Here is a 21,237-nt window from a genome sequence, read left to right on the forward strand (position 1 = left end):
AAGAGCAACTAATTAACGAGCGCTCCTTCGGGAGCCTCGCAACGATCAGCGCCACTTGACGCGCTCTAAGCCATTCGCCACGTGTCACGCTCTGGGCGCTCCCTCCGGATTTTGTTTTTTTATTTTTCTGCACGCGTTTTCGGCTTTTTAAACGGTTTTTTTTTACGTTTTGGTTTTCCACCGCTCTTCCCTAGTTTCTCGGTCAAAAAAAATTCAAAAAAAATTTTTTTGCGCAAAAAACGTATTTTTTTCGCGAGAGGCACGGTTTTGTTTTCGTGAGAGGCACGGTTTTGTTTTCGCGAGAGGCACGGCCGTGCCTCTTGGAAACGGAAAAAACGCGTTTTCTGTTTTTTTCCTTTCGCGAGAGGCACGGTTTTGCTTCCGCGAGAGGCACTTGTGCTTTCGCGAGAGTCACGGCCGTGCCTCTTGGAAACGAAAAAAACATGTTTTTTGTTTTTTTTCTTTCGTGAGAGGCACGGTTTTGCTTCTGCGAGAGGCACGGTTGTGCTTTCACGAGAGTCGCGGTCGTGCCTCCTCGGAAACGAAAAAAAATACACATTTTCTGTTTTTTTTCTTTCACGAGAGGCACGATTTTGCTTCCGCGAGAGGCACGGTTGTGATTTCGTCAGAGGCACGGACGTGCCTCTTTTGGAAAGGGGAAAAACCCGTGCTCCGGTTCGATTTTTTCGTTCGGTTTTTTTCATGAAAAAAAAGTTCGTTAAAACCTATCAACATGGGATCTAGTTTTGAAGATCTCGACGCGTGGAATCCAACGGCGAAAGCGGTTCGAGATTTGGACACACGGTTTAAGAGATAAAACATTTTGAATAAACGGATCTACGAAAAAAGGGAAAACTCCCAGTTGCATGCGCGCCACTTGTTGCAACATGGGCAAGTTGGAGTGATCTCCCCAATGAGTATTCATTAATTAGTGATTTCGGTATTCAAATGTTTTTTTTTGACGGGTAACTAGGGACTTTATTAAGCAGTAATCAACATCGGAATACAAATAATGTCTAGTACGGTCCCTAGGCAAATATGGCACCCTACTGTAAGAGAAGATGCAGCTTTTGCCGGTGCATGGGCTTCGAAATTATTTTCTCTATGTTCAAACTTGAACTTGACATGGTGGAAATCCCTTCTCCTCTGCGTTATTTCATGTAACACTGGTGAATAATGTGTCGCCGATGATATTCCTATACTGTTCACCACCTCCAAGCAATCAGAAGCAATCAGCAATCGAGTTAGATGTAGATCCATAGCCAAAGCTAAGGCTTCATTGCATGCATGTGCCTCCAAAGCAACTGCATCGTTCAGGCCATCAAAGACTAGTGCCGAAGCCCCCAAGAAAAGACCCTCCTTATCTCTGCAAATCACCGCGGCTGCCCCGACATGGCCCTGTCTCGAAATACCCCCATCCACGTTGAATTTTGCTTCACCTTCCTCCAGTGGAATCCATGCCTTGTGCCGTGGCCGGGCACCGACATTCGTCATAGCGATCGGGTTCTTCTGCTTTACTGCAATCTCTAGGTCTTGAAGGTACCTCGTGATAAAACACCAAGTAGACAGGGGACTCTGAACTTCATTGTCATGGATTGCTCTCCTCTGTGCCCACCATATAGCCCACATAGTGATCAGGACTTTTGCAAGATCCTGTTCATTTAAAGTTTCAAAGAGCCAGAATAGCCACAGCCTGGGATTCGGAGATCTATTAGAAATAACATTGCTCCGGTACCTCTTCTTCACCAAGTGCCCACACACATCGAGCCATTCGGCAGTCAAACAAGGAGTGCCGCCATGTATCTTCCTGCACATTGCATAAGGAGCATGCCGCTGTTACCGCCATCTTGCGATGGTGTCGTGTTACCCCAGTAGGAAGTGAGGAATGTGCGAGGCGCCAAACAAAAACCCTAACCTTCGACGGCGCCCTTGCCTTCCAGAGGCGGGTCCAATCCCGCTTGGTCGAGGCATGGGATGATGTGCTTGTGCCATGGTCTATCCAACTCTCCCGCTGAAACTTTATACCCGTTAGCATCCTGTATGCTGATTTAACCGAGAAGATGCCTCGGTTGTCATAGTGCCACGCATAAAAATCATCTTGCAGCCTTGTGCTCAATGGGATATTCATGATAGCGTCCACGTCTGGGCTGACAAAGTGTTGAACGAGCGTCTGTTTGTTCCACGTTCTCGTGACCGGGTCGATCAACTCCGAGACCTGTTGTGGTGGATCCGCCCTCAAGGCACACAAAGGGCGCAACTTATAGTCACGTGGTATCCAATTATCACTCCAGATGCGAGTTTCCTCACCTGTTCCGACTCTTTTGATAATTCCGAGTGCTAGGATCTCCTTTCCCTCCATGATAGAACGCCAAACCTGAGAAGGGTGACTCCCTAATGAAGCCTCAAGAATGCTGCATTGTGGGTAGTACCGTGCCTTGAGAACTCTCGCACTGAGAGAATCGGGTTCCTGTAAAAGGCGCCAAGCTTGTCGGGCCAGTAAAGCTAGGTTAAAAAGTTCAATATCTCTGAAACCCATCCCTCCCATAAACTTGGGCTTGCACATAGTATTCCAAGACACCCAAGCCGTTTTCCTTTCTCCTCTTTTGTTGCCCCACCAAAACTTCCTGAGTAGACCATTTATATGCTCACATAATCCCCTTGGCAATTTGAAGCAGGCCACAGAATAAGTTGGTATGGATTGTGCCACCGATTTTATTAGAATTTCCTTCCCTCCTGCTGATAAACACTTTTCCATCCATCCTTGGACCTATTTCCATATTCTATCTTTTAGGTACCGAAAGCATCCCTCCTTCGAACTGCCAACATCAGTTGGTAGCCCAAGATATTTTTCCGACAACGACTCGTTATGCACTTCAAGCACCCCTTTAACCTCATTCCTCAGAGTATCTGGCACCCCTTTGCTAAAATAGATGGACGATTTGTTTGTGTTTATACGTTGGCCTGATGCGTCACAGTATTTCCTCAATAAATCTTTGACTTTTGCTGCACTCTCCATCGTTGCCTCAAAGAATAGCAAACTGTCGTCCGCAAAAAGAAGGTGATTCACCACCAGCGCTGTGGCCGCGACAGAAACACCTCTAATTCCTTCATCTTGAGCTTTAAGTAGGCAAGAAAGACCTTCAGCCGCTAGTAGGAATAAATAAGGGGAGATGGGGTCCCCTTGTCGCAAGCCCCGTGATGGCCTGAAAGCATCCAAAATTCCACCATTAAATAGAACTGAGAAAGATACCGAAGAGACACACCTCATGATGGTTTCCGTGAACCTCGGACTGACACCCAACTTCAGCATCACCGCTTTAAGATACGACCACTCTAACCTGTCATAGGCCTTCATCATATCAAGCTTCAGTGTACATAATCGATTGCCCTTCACCCTTCTTGTTTTCATGTAATGCAGGCATTCATAGGTTGTAATAAAGTTGTCTGTAATTAGGCGTCCAGGTACAAAAGCTGACTGCTCTTCAAAGATCACATCCGGGAGAATTATCTTCAGCCTGTTAGCTAAAACCTTGGAAGCGATCTTGTAGACCACATTACAAAGGCTTATCGGCCGAAATTGTCCTAATATTTTTGGACTCGCAATCTTGGGGATCAAAACGATGAACGTGTTGTTGATATCCTCCGATAAATCATCTCCTTCAAGTAGTCTTATTACCATACCTGTCACCTCGTCGCCACAAAGCTCCCAATGTCGCTAAAAGAAGTGCGCTGGGAATCCATCTGGGCCTGGAGCCTTTGTGGGAAACATCTGGAATAATGCCTCCTTAACCTCATCACTACTATATCTCGCATTCAGACGGGCATTCATCGATCCATCTACTCTGCGTGGTACATGAGACAACACCTCCTCAATCCCAATAGATCCTTCTGAGGTGTATAAATTCTCATAAAAGGCACTTGTCATATCTGCCAATTCCCGTGGATCCAAACAGGTAGTTCCATCACCGCGCTCCAAGCTGCTGATCTTGTTTTTTGCTTTCCAAGCACTCGCCTTCTTCTGAAAATACTTTATATTTGCGTCTCCTTCTGACAGCCATTGCACTCGGGCACGTTGCCTCATCATCACCTCCTCTCGAAATGACAGCTCGACGACCCTGTCCTGCACTCGCTTCTCCTCGGGGCCCGGCCCAACCCTCAACGGGTTGGCTCGAAATCCTGCCAACTGCTGCCTCAGGTCTCTCAGCTCCTGTCGGACTGAGCCGAAAGATTGTCTACTCCGCCGCTTTAAGCTTGCTGCAACATTGTTCAGCTTATGCGCCAGGTCGCCAACTGTGTTTGCAGGGAGTGCAGCCTCCCACGCTTGTTCCAGAGCCTCGCCGAACCTGTCATCAGTTTCTCACGCGCACTCATAGCGGAAAGGTTTCTTTAGTGAGTGTCTTAGGCTACTATCTTCCAACTCATTTCACAAGACGATCAGGCTGTGGTCAGACTTTGCTGCCGTGAGATGTTCAACTGAAGCAAAAGGAAACAAAGCCGACCAGCTTGCAGTAGCTAGGGCTCTGTCTAGTCGTACACGGCAGAACTCACCCCCACCACTCTCTTTTCAAAGGTCCAATCTAGACCCTTATAACCCAAGTCAGCTAGGTTGCAAACATCAACAGCTTCTCGAAAGCCTACAATTTGTGCATTATCCCGTTCATTTGGTCCCATTTGTTCCTTTGGCCGAAGAATCTCATTGAAATCCCCCATGCACACCCAAGGCAGCGTGCTTTCACCTCTCAGGATCTTCATCGTGTCCCATGTTTTGTACCTCAAGCTCCTGTTTGCAGCTCCATAAAAGCATGATAAACGCCATGGTTCCTCCCCAGGTTGAAAAATCACCGAGTCAATATGATACTGAGAGAATGTTTTTATTTCAAGATTGATATTATTCTTCCAATACAAGCATAAACCCCCACTTCTTCCACTGCTACCTACTCCAAAACTACTGCTAAAACCTAACCTACTCGCCAAACCTTCCACTCGGTACTTTGCCAGTTGGGTTTCAACAATACACAACACCGACGGCGCACTAGCCTCCACAAGATCGCGGAGCTCACGAACTGTCGCAGGGTCGCCAATTCCTCTACAATTCCAGCACATAGTCCTCATTGGGCTTGGCGGTCCTCCTCGCCGGAGGCCGCCTTAGTTGTATATTCAACTCCATCCACAACCATCCCCTCATCCTGCTTCCTCCGCTTCAACATCTGCACTTTCTCTAACGTAGATGTTGTATCATTGGCGCCAGAAGATGTAGCACCCTCAATACAGAGGACTGATCCTGCCACCCTGCCCAGTAGATTCGGGACCGGCTGGCCCCTTATATTGACACTGCCATCCGCTGCCACCAGCCGCTTCCGGGCTCCTTTTTCACCCCCTCTTCACCATGTTGGTACCCAAGATCAGCTTCCACTCCATCCCTCTCTGCCCTCTGCGCTTTGGCAGCAGCCCCACCATCTCCAAAGTCTCCTCTCCCTCTCCCACCACCCGATTCCCTTCCTCCCCGGCCTCCCCTTTCTCCTCTTCCAACATCCCTCCATCTACCTCTTCCTCCTCCATCCCCTCTCCCTCTACTGCCTAGGCCCTGAGCTGTCGGCATCTCCGGCTCCCAAAGCAGCCACCCCCCCCCCCCCTCATTCAAAGGTTCTCGGGTCATGTACACCGTCACCGCATTCATCAGCTAGGTGTCCCATCCTTCCACAAGCAAAACAGAAATCTGGAAGCTTCTCATAGAAGACACTATATCTCTTATACTCCTTTAGAGTGATTGGCACAAAACGGACCAGCGGGATATTGACATCGACATAAACCCTAACTCGTAGGGTACTAGCCGGGTTTATTCTCCCATCATTCATAATCACGTTGAATGATGGATCCCCTATCTTTGCTGCAACTTTCTCGGCCAATTCTCTCCTCCTCGTCAGGCCATCTGGCAGCCCTTTCGCTCTCGCCCAAACCGGTATCTTGTTTAGTCTATACCCTTTGACATCTGAAAAGCCATCGTATTCTTATAGTACCACCGGAGCCCTCCGAAACAGCCACGGCCCCCCTTCCATGATCTTATTCCAGTCGCCCAAACAATGGCATTGAACTAGGAATTAATTCGGGCCTTTGACATTGAAGGTAACCCCTTGTGCCGCCGCCCACGCATTACGCATCTGTGACATTAGAGCGGCATGACTGAAAGGCTTCATGGTGTGGACGCGAAACAGAGCCAGCCAGCGCACATCCTTGATGAGTTCATCCACTTCTTCCGAGAAGTCAAGCTCTTCCTCCTCCCGACCATGCAACTTCATCCCCGCAAATTGGTCTTCCAGATCTGGATCGGGGCCATAGTAATCGCCATACTGTTGGAAATATGCCCTAGAGGCAATAATAAATTAGTTATTATTATATTTCCTTGTTCATGATAATCGGTTATTATCCATGCTATAATTGTATTGATAGGAAACTCAGATACATGTGTGGGTACATAGACAACACCATGTCCCTAGTAAGCCTCTAGTTGACTAGCTCGTTGATCAATAGATGGTTACGGTTTCCTGACCATGGACATTGGATGTCGTTGATAACGGGATCACATCATTAGGAGAATGATGTGATGGACAAGACCCAATCCTAAGCCTAGCACAAAGATCGAAGTTCGTATGCTAAAGCTTTTCTAATGTCCAGTATCATTTCCTTAGACCATGAGATTGTGCAACTCCCGGATACCGTAGGAATGCTTTGGGTGTACCAAACGTCACAACGTAACTGGGTGGCTATAAAGGTGCACTACAGGTATCTCCAAAAGTGTCTGTTGGGTTGGCACGAATCGAGACTGGGATTTGTCACTCCGTGTAAACGGGGAGGTATCTTTGGGCCCACTCGGTAGGACATCATCATAATGTGCACAATGTGACCAAGGGGTTGATCACGGGATGATGTGTTATGGAACGAGTAAAGAGACGTGCCGGTAACGAGATTGAACAAGGTATCAACATAGCGATGATCGAATCTCGGGCAAGTATAATACCGCTGGACAAAGGGAATTGAATACGGGAATGATTGAATCCTCGACATCATGGTTCATCCGATGAGATCATCGTGGAACATGTGGGAGCCAACATGGATATCCAGATCCCGCTGTTGGTTATTGGCCGGAGAGTTGTCTCAGTCATGTCTACGTGTCTCCCGAACCCGTAGGGTCTACATACTTAAGGTTCGATGATGCTAGGGTTATAAAGGAAGTTTGTATGTGGTTAACGAATGTTCGGAGTCCCAGATGAGATCCCGGACGTCACGAGGAGTTCCGGAATGGTCCGGAGGTAAAGATTTATATATGGGAAGTCCTATTTTGGCCACCGGAAAATGTTCGGGATTTTTCGGTATTGTACCGGGAAGGTTCTAGAAGGTTCCGGAGTGGGGCCCACCTGCATGGGGGGACCCACATGAACGTGGGTAGTGGGGGCAAGGCCCCACACCCCTGGTCAAGGCGCACTAAGATCCCCCCTTAGAAAGAATAAGATCATATCCCGAAGGGATAAGATCAAGATCCCTAAAAAGGAGGGGATAACAATCGGTGGGGAAGGAAATGATGGGATTTCTTTCCTCCCACCTTTGCCAACGCCCCAATGGACTTGGAGGGCAAGAAACCAACCCCTCCACCCCTATATATAGTGGGGAGGCGCATGGGAGCTTCACCCTTGCCCCTGGCGCAGCCCTCCCCCTCTCCCAAGTCCTCCTCCTCTCTCGCGGTGCTTGGCGAAGCCCTGCAGGATTGCCACGCTCCTCCATCACCACCACGCCGTTGTGCTGCTGCTGGATGGAGTCTTCCTCAACCTCTTCCTCTCTCCTTGCTGGATCAAGGCATGGGAGACGTTACCGGGCTGTACGTGTTTTGAACGCGGAGGTGCCGTCCGTTCGGCACTAGAATCTCCGGTGATTTGGATCACGACGAGTACGACTCCTTCAACCCTGTTCTCTTGAACGCTTCTGCTTAGCGATCTACAAGGGTATGTAGATGCACTCTCCTTCCCCTCATTGCTGGTTTCTCCATAGATAGATCTTGGTGACTCGTAGGAAAATTTTGAATTTCTGCTATGTTACCCAACAGTGGCATCATGAGCTAGGTCTATTGCGTAGATTCTTTGCACGAGTAGAACACAAAGTAGTTGTGGGCGTTGATCTTGTTCAATATGCTTACCGTTACTAGTCCAATCTTGATTCGGCGGCATTGTGGGATGAAGCGGCCCGGACCGACCTTACACGTACACTTACGTGAGACAGGTTCCACCGACTGACATGCACTTGTTGCATAAGGTGGCTAGCGGGTGCCAGTCTCTCCCACTTTAGTCGGATCGGATTCGATGAAAAGGGTCCTTATGAAGGGTAAATAGCAATTGACATATCAAGTTGTGGTTTTTGCGTAGGTAAGAAACGTTCTTGCTAGAAACCCAAAGCAGCCACGTAAAACATGCAAACAACAATTAGAGGATGTCTAACTTGTTTTTGCAGGGTATGCTATGTGATGTGATATGGCCAAGAAGAATGTGATGAATGATATGTGATGTATGAGATTGATCATGTTCTTGTAATAGGAATCACGACTTGCATGTCGATGAGTATGACAACCGGCAGGTCTTTATTTATTGTATGACCTGCATGTCATTGAACAACGCCATGTAATTACTTTACTTTATTGCTAACCGGTAGCCATAGTAGTAGAAGTAATAAGTTGGCAAGACAACTTCATGGAGGCACGATGATGGAGATCATGATGATGGAGATCATGGTGTCATGCCGGTGACGATGATGATCACGGAGCCCCGAAGATGGAGATCAAAAGGAGCAATATGATATATTGGCCATATCATGTCACTATTTGATTGCATGTGATGTTTATCATGTTTATACATCTTATTTGCTTAGAATGATGGTAGTAAATAAGATGATCCCTCATTAAAATTTCAAGAAAGTGTTCCCCCTAACTGTGCACCGTTGCGAAAGTTCGTCGTTTCGAAGCACCACGTGATGATCGGGTGTGATAGATTCTTATGTTCACATACAACGGGTGTAAGCCAGATTTACACACGCGAAACACTTAGGTTAACTTGATGAGCCTAGCATGTACAGACATGGCCTCGGAACACAAGAGACTGAAAGGTCGAGCATGAGTCGTATGGAGGATACGATCAACATGAAGATGTTCACCGATGATGACTAGTCCGTCTCACGTGATGATCGGACACGACCTAGTTGACTCGGATCATGTAATCACTTAGATGACTAGAGGGATATCTATCTGAGTGGGAGTTCATAAGATGAACTTAATTATCCTGAACATAGTCAAAAGATCTTTGCAAATTATGTCGTAAGCTCGCGCTTTACTTTCACTGTTTAGATATGTTCCTAGAGAAAATATAGTTGAAAGTTGATAGTAGCGATTATGCGATCAGTAGAAAACTTATGTCCTTAATGCACCGCTCAGTGTGCAGAACCCCAAACGTCGTCTGTGGATGTTGCGAACATCGGACATACACGTTTTGATAACTACGTGATAGTTCAGTTAAATGGTTTAGAGTAGAGGCACCGAAGACGTTTTCGAAATGTCGCGGAACATATGAGATGTTTCGAGGGCTGAAATTGGGATTTCAGGCTCGTGCCCATGTCAAGAGGTATGAGACCTCCGACGATTTTCTTAGCCTGCAAACTAAGGGAGAAAGCTCAATCGATGAGCTTGTGCTCAGATTGTCTGAGTGCAACAATCACTTGAATCGAGTGGGAGTTGATCTTCCAGATGAGATAGTGATGTTTCTCCAAAGTCATTGCCACCAAGCTGCTAGAGCTTCGTGATGAAATATAACATATTAGGGATACATATGATGATCCTTGAGGTATTCGCGATGTTTGACACCGCGAAAGTAGAAATCAAGAAGGAGCATCAATTGTTGATGGTTGGTGAAACCACTAGTTTCAAGAAGGGTAAGGGCAAGAAGGGATACTTCATGAAACGGCAAATCAGCTGCTACTCTAGTGAAGAAACCCAAGGTTGAACCCAAACCCGAGACTAAGTGCTTCTGTAATAAGGGGAACAGCCACTGGAGCAGCATTACCCTAGATACTTGGTAGATGAGAAGGCTGACAAGGTCGATAGAAGTATATTGGATATACATTATGTCAAGGTGTACTTTACTAGTACTCCTAGTAGCACCAGGGTATTAAGATACCGGTTCGGTTGCTAAGTGTTAGTAACTCGAAATAAAAGAGCTACGGAATAAACGGAGACTAGCTAAAGGAGAGCTGACGATATGTGTTGGAAGTGTTTCCAATTTTGATGTGATCAAACATCGCACGCTCCCTCTACCATCAAGATTAGTATTAAACCTGAATAATTGTCATTTGATGTTTGCGTTGAGCATAGACATGATTGGATTATGTCTATCGCAATACGGTTATTCATTTAAGGAGAATAATGGTTACTCTATTTATTTGAATAATACCTTCAATGGTCTTGCACCTAAAGGAATGGTTTATTGAATCTTGATCGTAGTGTTACACATTTTCATGCCAAAAGATATAAGATAGTAATGACAGTACCACTTACTTGTGGCACTGCCATGTAGGTCATATTGGTATAAAACGCATGAAGAAGCTCCATGTTGATGGATCTTTGGACTCACTCGTTTTGAAAAGTTTGAGACATGCGAACCATGTCTGTTGGTGTATAAGCATGAAGAAACTCCATGCGGATGGATCGTTTGGACTCACTTGATTTTGAATCACTTGAGATATGCAAATCATACCACATAGGCAAGATAACTGAAAAGCCTCGGTTTCAGTAAAATGGAACAAGATAGCAACATGTTGGAAGCAACACATTTTGATGTGTGCAGTCCAATGAGTGCTAAGGCATGCAGTGAATATCGTTATGTTCTTACTTCACAGATGATTCGAGTAGATGTTGAGTATATTTACTTGATGAAACACAAGTCTGGATTATTGAATGGATCAAGTAATTTCAGAGTGAAGTTTAAGATCTTCATGACAAGAGGATAGAATGTCTATGATATGATCATAGAGATGAATATCTGAGTTACGAGTTTTGGCACACAATTAAGACATTGTGGAAATTGTTTCACAATTAATACCGCCTGGAACACCATAGTGTGATGGTGTGTCCGAACATCATAGTAGCACCCTATTGGATATGGTGCGTACCTTGATGTCTCTTATCGAATTACCACTATCGTTCATGGGTTAGGCATTAGAGACAACCGCACTCACTTTAATAGGGTACCACGTAATTCCGTTGAGACGACACCGTTTGGAGAAACCTAAGTTGTCGTTTCTTAAAAGTTTGGGGCGGCGACGCTTATGTGAAAAAGTTTCAGGTTGATAAGCTCGAACCCAAAGCGGATAAAATGCATCTTCATAGGACACCCAAAACAGTTGGGTATACCTCCTAATTCAGATCCGGAAGCAGAAGTAATTGTTTCTAGAAATGGGTCATTTTCGAGGAAAGGGTTGTCTCGAAAATTGAGTGGGAGGATGGTGGAGACTTGATGAGGTTATTGAACCGTCACTTCAACAAGTGTGTAGCAGGGAACAGGAAGTTGTTCCTGTGGCGCCTACACCAATTGAAGTAGAAGCTTATGATAGTGATCATGAAGTTTTGGATCAAGTCACTACTATACCTCGTAGGGTGACAAGGATGCGACTACTTCGGAGTGGTACAGTAATCCTGTCTTGAAGGTCATGTTGCTAGACAACAATGATCCTACGAGCTATGGAGGAGCGATGGTGGGCCCAAATTCCGACAAATGGTTAGAAGCCATGAAATCCGAGATAGGATCCATGTATTAGAACAAAGCATGGACTTTGGTGGACTTGCCCGATGATCGGCAAGCCATTGAGATAAATGGATCTTTAAGAAGAAGACGGATGTGGACAGTAATGTGACCGTCTATGAAGCTCGACTTGTGGCGAAGAGTTTTTTCACAAGTTCAAGGAGTTGACTACGATGAGATTTTCTCATCCGTAGCGATGCTTAAGTCCGTCGGAATCATGTTAGCATTAGCTGCATTTATGAAATCTGGCAAATGGATGTCAAAACGAGTTTTTCCTTACCAGTTTTCGTAAGGAAAGGTTGTATGTGATACAATCAGAAAGGTTTTGTCGATCCTAAGGATGCTAAAAGGTATGCTAGCTCCAGCGATCCTTCTAAGGACTGGAGTAAGCATCTCGGAGTTGGAATGTGCGCTTTGATGAGATGATCAAAATTTTTGGATTTATACAAAGTTTATGAGAAACTTGTATTTCCAAAGAAGTGAGTGGGAGCACTATAGAATTTCTGATGAGTATGTGTCGTTGACATATTGATGATCAGAAATGATGTGGAATTTTCTGTAAAGCATATAGGGTTATTTGAAAAATGTTTTTCAAGTGAAAACCTGGATTAAGCTACTTGAACATTGAGCATCAAGATCTATGAGGATAGATCAAAAGCCGCTTAATGGTACTTTCAAATGAGCATATACCTTGACATGATCTTGAAGGTGTTCAAGATGGATCAGTCAAAGAAGGAGTTCTTGCCTGAGATGTAAGGTATGAAGTTAAGACTTAAAGCTCGACCACGGCAGAAAAGAGAGAAAGGACGAAGGTCGTCCCCTATGCTTCAGACGTAGGCTCTATAGTATGCTATGCTGTGCACCGCACCGGAAGTGTGCCTTGCCATGAGTCAGTCAAGGGGTACAAGAATGATCCAGGAATGGATCATTGGACAGCGGTCAAAATTGTCCTTGGAGTAAATAAGGACATGTTTCTCGATTATGGAGGTGATAAAGAGTTCGGCGTAAAGGGTTACGTCAATGCAAGCTTTAACACCTATCCGAATGACTCTGAGTAGCAAACCGGATACGTATAGTGGAGCAACCATTTGGAATAGCTCCAAGTGGAGAGTGGTAGCAGCATTTACAATATGACCTATAGATTTGCGAAGTACATACGGATCTGAATGTTACAGATCCTTGACTAAAACCTCTCTCACAAGCAGAACATGATCAAACCCCAGAACTCATTGAGTCTTAATCACATGATGATGTGAACTAGTTTAGTGACACTAGTAAACTCTTTGGATGTTGGTCACATGGTGATGTGACCTGTGAGTGTTAAACACATGGCGATGTGAACTAGATTATTGACTCTGGTGCAAGTGGGAGACTGTTGGAAATATGCCCTAGAGGCAATAATAAATTAGTTATTATTATATTTCCTTGTTCATGATAATCGTTTATTATCCATGCTATAATTGTATTGATAGGAAACTCAGATACATGTGTGGGTACATAGACAACACCATGTCCCTAGTAAGCCTCTAGTTGACTAGCTCGTTAATCAATAGATGGTTACGGTTTCCTGACCATGGACATTGGATGTCGTTGATAATGGGATCACATCATTAGGAGAATGATGTGATGGACAAGACCCAATCCTAAGCCTAGCACAAAGATCGTAGTTCGTATGCTAAAGCTTTTCTAATGTCCAGTATCATTTCCTTAGACCATGAGATTGTGCAACTCCCGGATACCGTAGGAATGCTTTGGGTGTACCAAACGTCACAATGTAACTGGGTGGCTATAAAGGTACACTACAGGTATCTCCGAAAGTGTCTGTTGGGTTGGCACGAATCGAGACTGGGATTTGTCACTCCGTGTAAACGGGGAGGTATCTCTGGGCCCACTCGGTAGGACATCATCATAATGTGCACAATGTGACCAAGGGGTTGATCACGGGATGATGTGTTATGGAACGAGTAAAGAGACTTGCCGGTAACGAGATTGAACAAGGTATCGGCATACCGATGATCGAATCTCGGGCAAGTATAATACCGCTGGACAAAGGGAATTGAATACGGGAATGATTGAATCCTCGACATCATGGTTCATCCGATGAGATCATCGTGGAACATGTGGGAGCCAACATGGGTATCCAGATCCCGCTGTTGGTTATTGGCCGGAGAGTTGTCTCGGTCATGTCTACGTGTCTCCCGAACCCGTAGGGTCTACACACTTAAGGTTCGATGACGCTAGGGTTATAAAGGAAGTTTGTATGTGGTTACCGAATGTTCGGAGTCCCAGATGAGATCCCGGACGTCACGAGGAGTTCCGGAATGGTCCGGAGGTAAAGATTTATATATGGGAAGTCCTATTTTGGCCACCGAAAAATGTTCGGGATTTTTCGGTATTGTACCGGGAAGGTTCTAGAAGGTTCCGGAGTGGGGCCCACCTGCATGGGGGGACCCACATGAACGTGGGTAGTGGGGGCAGGGCCCCACACCCCTGGTCAAGGCGCACCAAGATCCCCCCTTAGAAGGAATAAGATCATATCCCGAGGGGATAAGATCAAGATCCCTAAAAAAGGGGGATAACAATCGGTGGGGAAGGAAATGATGGGATTTCTTTCCTCCCACCTTTGCCAATGCCCCAATGGACTTGGAGGGCAAGAAACCAACCCCTCCACCCCTATATATAGTGGGGAGGCGCATGGGAGCTTCACCCTTGCCCCTGGCGCAGCCCTCCCCCTCTCCCAAGTCCTCCTTCTCTCTCGCGGTGCTTGGCGAAGCCCTGCAGGATTGTCACGCTCCTCCATCACCATCACGCTGTTGTGCTGCTGCTGGATGGAGTCTTCCTCAACCTCTTCCTCTCTCCTTGCTGGATCAAGGCATGGGAGACGTCACCGGGCTGTACGTGTTTTGAACGCGGAGGTGCCGTCCGTTCGGCACTAGAATCTCCGGTGATTTGGATCACAACGAGTACGACTCCTTCAACCATGTTCTCTTGAACGCTTCCGCTTAGCGATCTACAATGGTATGTAGATGCACTCTCCTTCCCCTCATTGCTGGTTTCTCCATAGATAGATCTTGGTGACTCGTAGGAAAATTTTGAATTTCTGCTACGTTACCCAACACATACTCCTCCTCATCTTCCTCTGCCTGATTCCGCACATCCTGCGCACTCTGATTTTGCCTATCCTTCCCCCTAGTGTCATCCCTAGCACTCCCCCTCGATTGCTCTGATCCACTTGGCCGAGCCGCCGCCACCATCGCTACTGCGTCCGCCATCGCTCCTCCCGTCCCCCCTTGCACCTGATTCGTCGGATCCGCCATGCACGCGCGCACACACGGCGGAGGATGATGAATCTCACCGACGGCCAACGAGGATCGGCAGCCAGAGAGATTTTACGTGGACTCCGGCAGGATCGCCGGAGGATAGGTGGAACCCTAGGTTAACCTAGGGGTTTCTCCGGTATTCAAATGTTTGCTCTCGTCTTGTGTTTAAAGAGGCCGCGGAAACAAAAGATACGCGCTAGAGAAAAGGGCCCGTGGCACAGCCCGTCAAAAAAAGGCTGTGGCGCAGTCTCGTGTCTCGTCGCTGCCCGTTCCCCGCAGAGGCCCACAAACAGAGCCCCCTCCTCACACCGGTCCCATCCCGCCGGCGCCAGCGCCCAAACCCTCGCCGCCGCAGCACTACTTCCTCGGCGGCCGGAACGGCAGTGCATCCCGCTGTTCGCACGACGCCAGCGAAGGCCATGGCGGACCCACCTTCCCCCCGCCTAGACGAAGACGACACCTTCGGCCGCGACTTCAACGCCTCGCCCTCTCGCAACGCCGCCCCCGCCCGTTCCGGTACCCTCCGTCAGTCCCTCCGCCTCCGCCTCTGCTTTCATTCATGCTCGAGCTTTGGCTTCTCGGAAGCTCACCTGGTTCATACGGCGCTTTTGCTGCTGCTGCTGCTGCTTCTATGCAGGCGAGAAGAGGCAGTTCGGCGATCTGGATGACGACGAAGACGATGTCTTCGCTTCCAAGAAGGTAATTCTTCTAGGTTTCCTCTTTCAACCTGGTACAAAATATTAGTACGTTTTTTTTCCTTCTGCCACTGGAAGAATTCGTGCAAATCTTATGTATCGGAGTCAGTCCTTACTACCATGCTAAATTACGATTGCTATTAGGCTTGCAATGATACAGCATGGAAAAATGCTTACCACTTTGGTCTTGGTGAAGTTCTCTCCATCTCGAATTTATGGTCTGATGCATTAGAAGTGGATACTGTGTCTGTTTCACATGATAATGGAAAGTTGCAGTAAGAAAATTGAACATATGCTTTCCTGCTCACCTAATAGTCCTGTAAGTTTTGGCAATTTCATGGAGCAAGAATCTCTCATTTAAGACAGCAAGTTTGTGTGCAGGGAAAGACAAAGGTGGAGGAAAGTGCACCAGGTGCTGCCACGGGAATGATTCTGTCTCTTCGGGAAAGGTATATTATATTTCTTATCTAACTTTTGATCTATTGCTGTTTTTTTCCCAATTACTGTTGTTCTATTGTTAATTGTAGCAATGGCACTAACTCCTCTTGCCCTTTTGAAGTTTGCAGACCTGCAAAGAGAATCTTGAATCAAACCAGGTGTGTAGTTAGTCACTGTTCTTCAATGTTATCATTTGCTAGTTGAGTACAGTTTTATTGAGCTCAATTTATGCTGTGTTAGTGTAATTGAAGTACCCTGTTATGCCTCATTCTGGTACTCCCTCCGTTCCAAATTACTCGTCCCAAATTTGAACTAAAACCATGACGAGTAATTTGGAACGGAGGGAGTACAAAATAACTGTGCACTCAATTAGTTGTATGAGCAGTTTAACTGTAATTGGCAAGCAATCATTCTTGGATAGTATGTACTGTGTTTTCGGTAAACGTTCTTTGTTCAGTGAATTATTATTGGCCAAACCCAAGCCTCACAGACTTCCATTGTTTCATAATAGCCTTGAAGGGTTCTTTCAGTCTATAGTGCAACTGTGAACATTCGACTACTTAATCATATGAAAATGTGTAAACTAATAAAGCTTAACATACCTGAACTTTACTTAAAATTTAGACATCTGAGAAACAGAAAGGCAAGTCGCAACTAAAAGTACACCCACTGAGCAGACAATTTCTCTATAATAGAATGATTAATGTCTGTCACTAAATGTGGAGATGTAGTTTCAGTAACCATGCATGCAGTCTTTTACACCAAACTTTTCATTTCGTTCCAGTGTTACCTCTACATAGCTAAACATATATGATCCATAATGCTGTAATTTCTGAAATGCTGCATTTATATGCATCACAGGTGGAACTGGAAGCTGCTAAATCAGAAATCCAGAAGTGGCATTCAGCATTTCAGAACATTCCTGCTGTACCTGCAGGAACCAATCCAGGTTTGCAAGTTAAATCGAAGTCCATCCTATTTCTGGTAATAACTGTGTAAAGAATATTTATTTTTTTATTTGAAACACAGAGCCTGTTTCGGTGATTACTTATCTCAGTAACCTGAAGTCGTCAGAGGAGTCACTGAAGGAGCAGGTTGGTTGTTGTGTCATAATCGTAAAACTGATGAGATAGTCATGCTCTTCTTCGGTTTGATTGTTCCTTAATTGTATACTCAGCTGGAGAAAGCGAAGAAAAGAGAAGCTGCTTTTATTGTAACATTTGCAAAACGAGAGCAAGAGATTGCGGAATTGAAGGTACCCTCCGGGAGCCTCCTACGACGAGGAGAAACATCTCAATATGGATAAATCTGACCAATACTTAGTTATTTCAATTGATCATTTTTTAGCGTCCTTCTAGTTTGTCTTGATTGTTTGTTAATTTTTTTGTATGAATTTGCAGTCTGCAGTTAGGGACTTGAAAACACAATTGAGGCCACCATCAATGCAGGTAAAATAGTGTTACTTATGCTATTTGTTTTACGCTTGCCAATTTATCATGTATTTGAACTTTGAATTAGTGTTTATCAAAAGTTGCTTGTACAGGGGTTCTTCTGTTCATTTGTTTAGATTAAATCTACTGCAGAATGTAAACTTTAAAAGAATACTTAGTTGCTAAAATGGCTTATTTTGGACTTGACCATTGTTGTTCTGTGCACACCTTACTGTAGAGTTATAGTTATTATTACTTCAATTTGGTAAACCATAATTAGTACTGGATTCATTTCAATCAAATCTGGACTTGGTACCAGTACTGCTCCAGCTATGTAGACTACTTTATCAGGCAAAGTGACAGCAGTACATGTAAACTATACCATCATATTATTTGGAAAACTCACAAACTCTGCTTCTTGTCAAAAGGTGTCCATGCTCTTTCTTCTGTGTGCTCACCTTTGTTCCCTTTGACATAGTGGCCTCCATGATGCACTAGTCGACCTTTATCTATACCAATTGTACTGACCCACGTATACGAATGAGAGGAGCTTGAACAAATATATACAAGGCAGAGGAGGTTGCAAGCAAGTAATATATTTAATAAGCTACCATGTTTAGTGGGGTACCTACTGTATAGGTTCATACTAATTGAAGTAAACCCAGGTGTATCTTAGTCATGTTCTTCTCTATGGTCTAGCATAGGGCAGTTTGTTTGTAATTTTACATACAAGATATCACCTTTTAGAGATCCAGTGGTCTACGCCTCTACGGTCTCTATATTGCACATCTTATACTCCCTCCGATCCATATTACGTGTCACTTAAATGGGTGTAGCTAGACGTATTTCAGCGCTAGATACATCCATTTGAGCGGCAAGTAATTTGGATGAGAGGGAGTATTAAAACAAGGTTATGTGGTATGATTATTAAACTGCATCCTCGCTAATTTGAAGGATTATCTGTAGGTGGTCAACACCAGATTCTGTAGTGAACAGACATCCTAAGGCCTACAGTCCAAAAAAAAACATCGCAAGGTTCACCGTACGAAATTTTCTGTTATGTATTGTTTCTGAATTCCAATAAAATGAGTCATGAGCTGCACTGCAACTATGATTACAGGATTAACTGTTCCACTTAAACAACAAGATGAACTTTGTGGAATGGAATAATGAATGTGAGATTCTTCGAATACTGAAGATGGTACCGTATCATCTAATCTAGCTATCATCTATATTTTCTTTAACATTGAGTGGAAATACCTTATGTTCCGTTTAAATATCTTCTCACTCACGTCATGTCTAATTGTCTATGATACTACCCTTTTGTTTGGACTCCCTGCATGGCAGGATTAACTTCTTTCAAACGCTATCAAACGCTACCTTCTTAGAGAAGCTAATGGACTGGGCTCTTGGTATAGGAACAGGCTTAGGTGCTGTTTGGGCTGCAGGAACTAGACAGGAATTTCACAGGACAAATTGGGATAGTACTACTACGTTTTGATAATGTGGCCTTAAGCTCCCTGAGAAGCTGTAGTAGTTGGAGTTAATAATTCCTAAACCCTATGTTATCACGCTAAATAGCTTATTTACATCCCTTTTTTCTTTTTGCTTCAACAGACAAGACGATTATTGCTTGATCCAGCAATTCACGAGGAATTTACACGCTTAAAGGTCAGCAATTCTCCTTCAATCATACAATTCATGTTGAATTATAAGAGTTGTTTGTGCCAGCATGTTTTAAAACTGAAAGCCTGCATTGTAAAGTCTAAGAGAATCTTTTGTAGTAGGTTTCTGATGCCTTGCTGCACCATCTTTTGTAATAATTAGTCAAATATGTAATGAGATAGTATTTGCTTGTCTTATCTTAAAGACTTAAACTAATGGCTATGGTCCCCTTATACAAGTATGAAAGGTACAAAGCCCAGCAGTTTTACTATCACAAAGAATGTATTATGAAAATAATGGAATATTTACGGAATAAATTGTAACTCCCAAATGTATTATATGGGAACATGATAGATGGATGATTCAAGCATATTACTAGCCATGCTGAATTGCTGATAATGCCTCAAGTGTGGAAATAAAAAGATGTGTTTTCTAGTATCTTAGGAAGGCTGAACCTCACATAGCTTGACACCGAGTGGCTAATAAATGGTATTGCCCATTTTTGTCCAGAATCTGGCTGAAGAGAAAGAGAAAAAGATAAAAGAACTGCAGGAAAATGTTGCTGCTGTCAATTTTACTCCATCCAGCAAACATGGGAAGATGCTAATGGCCAAGTGTAGAACATTGCAAGAGGAAAATGAAGAGATTGGGGCAATGGCTTCTGAAGGAAAAGTAAGTCTGCCAACAAACATAAGCCGTTTATATACATTTTCTATGGTTTTCTCTGCCTTTGGAGGAAAAGAATCATTGGTCATTCTTAGAACAACCAACATACTAGAAGAGAAATTTGTTGCCTCGTTATATTTGGCAGAATGCGTTCTTACGAAGTATCTTTGGTACAGATCCATGAACTTGGAATGAAAATTGCAGTTCTGAAGACCCAGAACAATGAGCTCAGGAATCAGTTCGATGGTACGTGTTGAGCTATATCCAAGTGAAAAGAGTGGCAAATAACCAATATGTGTTTATTATAAAAATTGTTAAAGCTGGTGGACATTTGTAGGTCATTTAGAACAGAAATTGCTCTGCTCCTTGTTAATGGATATTATGCTAACATGGAGGTACTTAACCTTTTCATTGCGTTGTCAGGGCTGTACAAACACATGGATGGCCTAACAAATGACGTTGAGAGGTCAAATGAAATGGTAGGACTCGTCACTCCTGTTGCTACTAAATTGCTTGCTTATTTTATCCTCTAACCCTCTTACTGCCAACTCTTCCTTAGGTTTCCATTCTGCAAGAGGAGTTAGAGGCTAAAGATGTGGAGCTGGCAAGGTTAAAGGAGATGCTTTCCCAAAAAGAGGCAACTGAAGACGACGCGGTCGTTGAAGAAAGAGAGGAAGCTGCAAATGATATGAACGCTTCTTCTGATCCGCAGCCGATAAAAGCGGAGTCCTAAGGGTGCCAACTGTTTTCTGCTGCTCGGTTTATGCCTCTCATGTAATGTAACGCGTTGATGGCTGCAACAGTTTTTCCACATTGCTACTTGGTTACCTGAGAATTTCATCTGTATGCTTGATGGAACGCTCATGTATCACAAGTTCTAAGTTATCCCGTTTATTCTTTATCTGGATTGCATGTTCTCAGAAGCTTTATTCTGATGGCAGCAAAGGGAGAGGGTGAGGCGGTTGTGCAAGTATGCATCATTCGTGAACTTTTCTTGAAGGGACTGTTTGCCGTTCGGCTTGGGTACAGATCGATACAGTTCCACATTGAGAAAGCGCGGCCTAAGTTTACCAGATATTTTTTTTGTTTCGGAAAAAAAAGAAAAGTTTACCAGGTTTTCTGATTTAACGTTCCTTCTTCTGGCACAGTTTGCAAGCTCCGCAGCAACAAACACATACTCCCTCCGTCCAGAAAT

The 21,237-nt window shown here is 44.7% G+C and overlaps 1 protein-coding gene across 2 annotated transcripts; it reads left to right on the forward strand.

The window, feature by feature from the left end:
* The first annotated feature begins 15,356 nt into the window (after positions 1-15,356).
* Positions 15,357-20,943, forward strand: LOC123157295 (FKBP12-interacting protein of 37 kDa). 2 transcript variants are annotated; one of them, XM_044575554.1, is made up of 13 exons: positions 15,357-15,664; positions 15,786-15,847; positions 16,225-16,292; positions 16,403-16,439; positions 17,143-17,230; positions 17,311-17,375; positions 17,459-17,536; positions 17,682-17,729; positions 19,329-19,382; positions 19,887-20,048; positions 20,219-20,288; positions 20,466-20,521; positions 20,602-20,943. In XM_044575554.1, the coding sequence occupies exons 1-13, from the start codon at positions 15,568-15,570 to the stop codon at positions 20,773-20,775; spliced, it is 1,059 nt and encodes a 352-aa protein (XP_044431489.1). In that variant the 5' UTR covers positions 15,357-15,567; the 3' UTR covers positions 20,776-20,943. The 2 variants fall into 2 exon arrangements, with proteins under 2 accessions (XP_044431489.1, XP_044431488.1); XM_044575553.1 differs by having other exon boundaries at positions 15,360-15,673.
* The last annotated feature ends 294 nt before the right edge of the window (positions 20,944-21,237 follow it).

This window comes from Triticum aestivum, chromosome 7B (genome assembly GCF_018294505.1).
Source record: "Triticum aestivum cultivar Chinese Spring chromosome 7B, IWGSC CS RefSeq v2.1, whole genome shotgun sequence".
NCBI classification, from domain to species: domain Eukaryota; kingdom Viridiplantae; phylum Streptophyta; class Magnoliopsida; order Poales; family Poaceae; genus Triticum; species Triticum aestivum.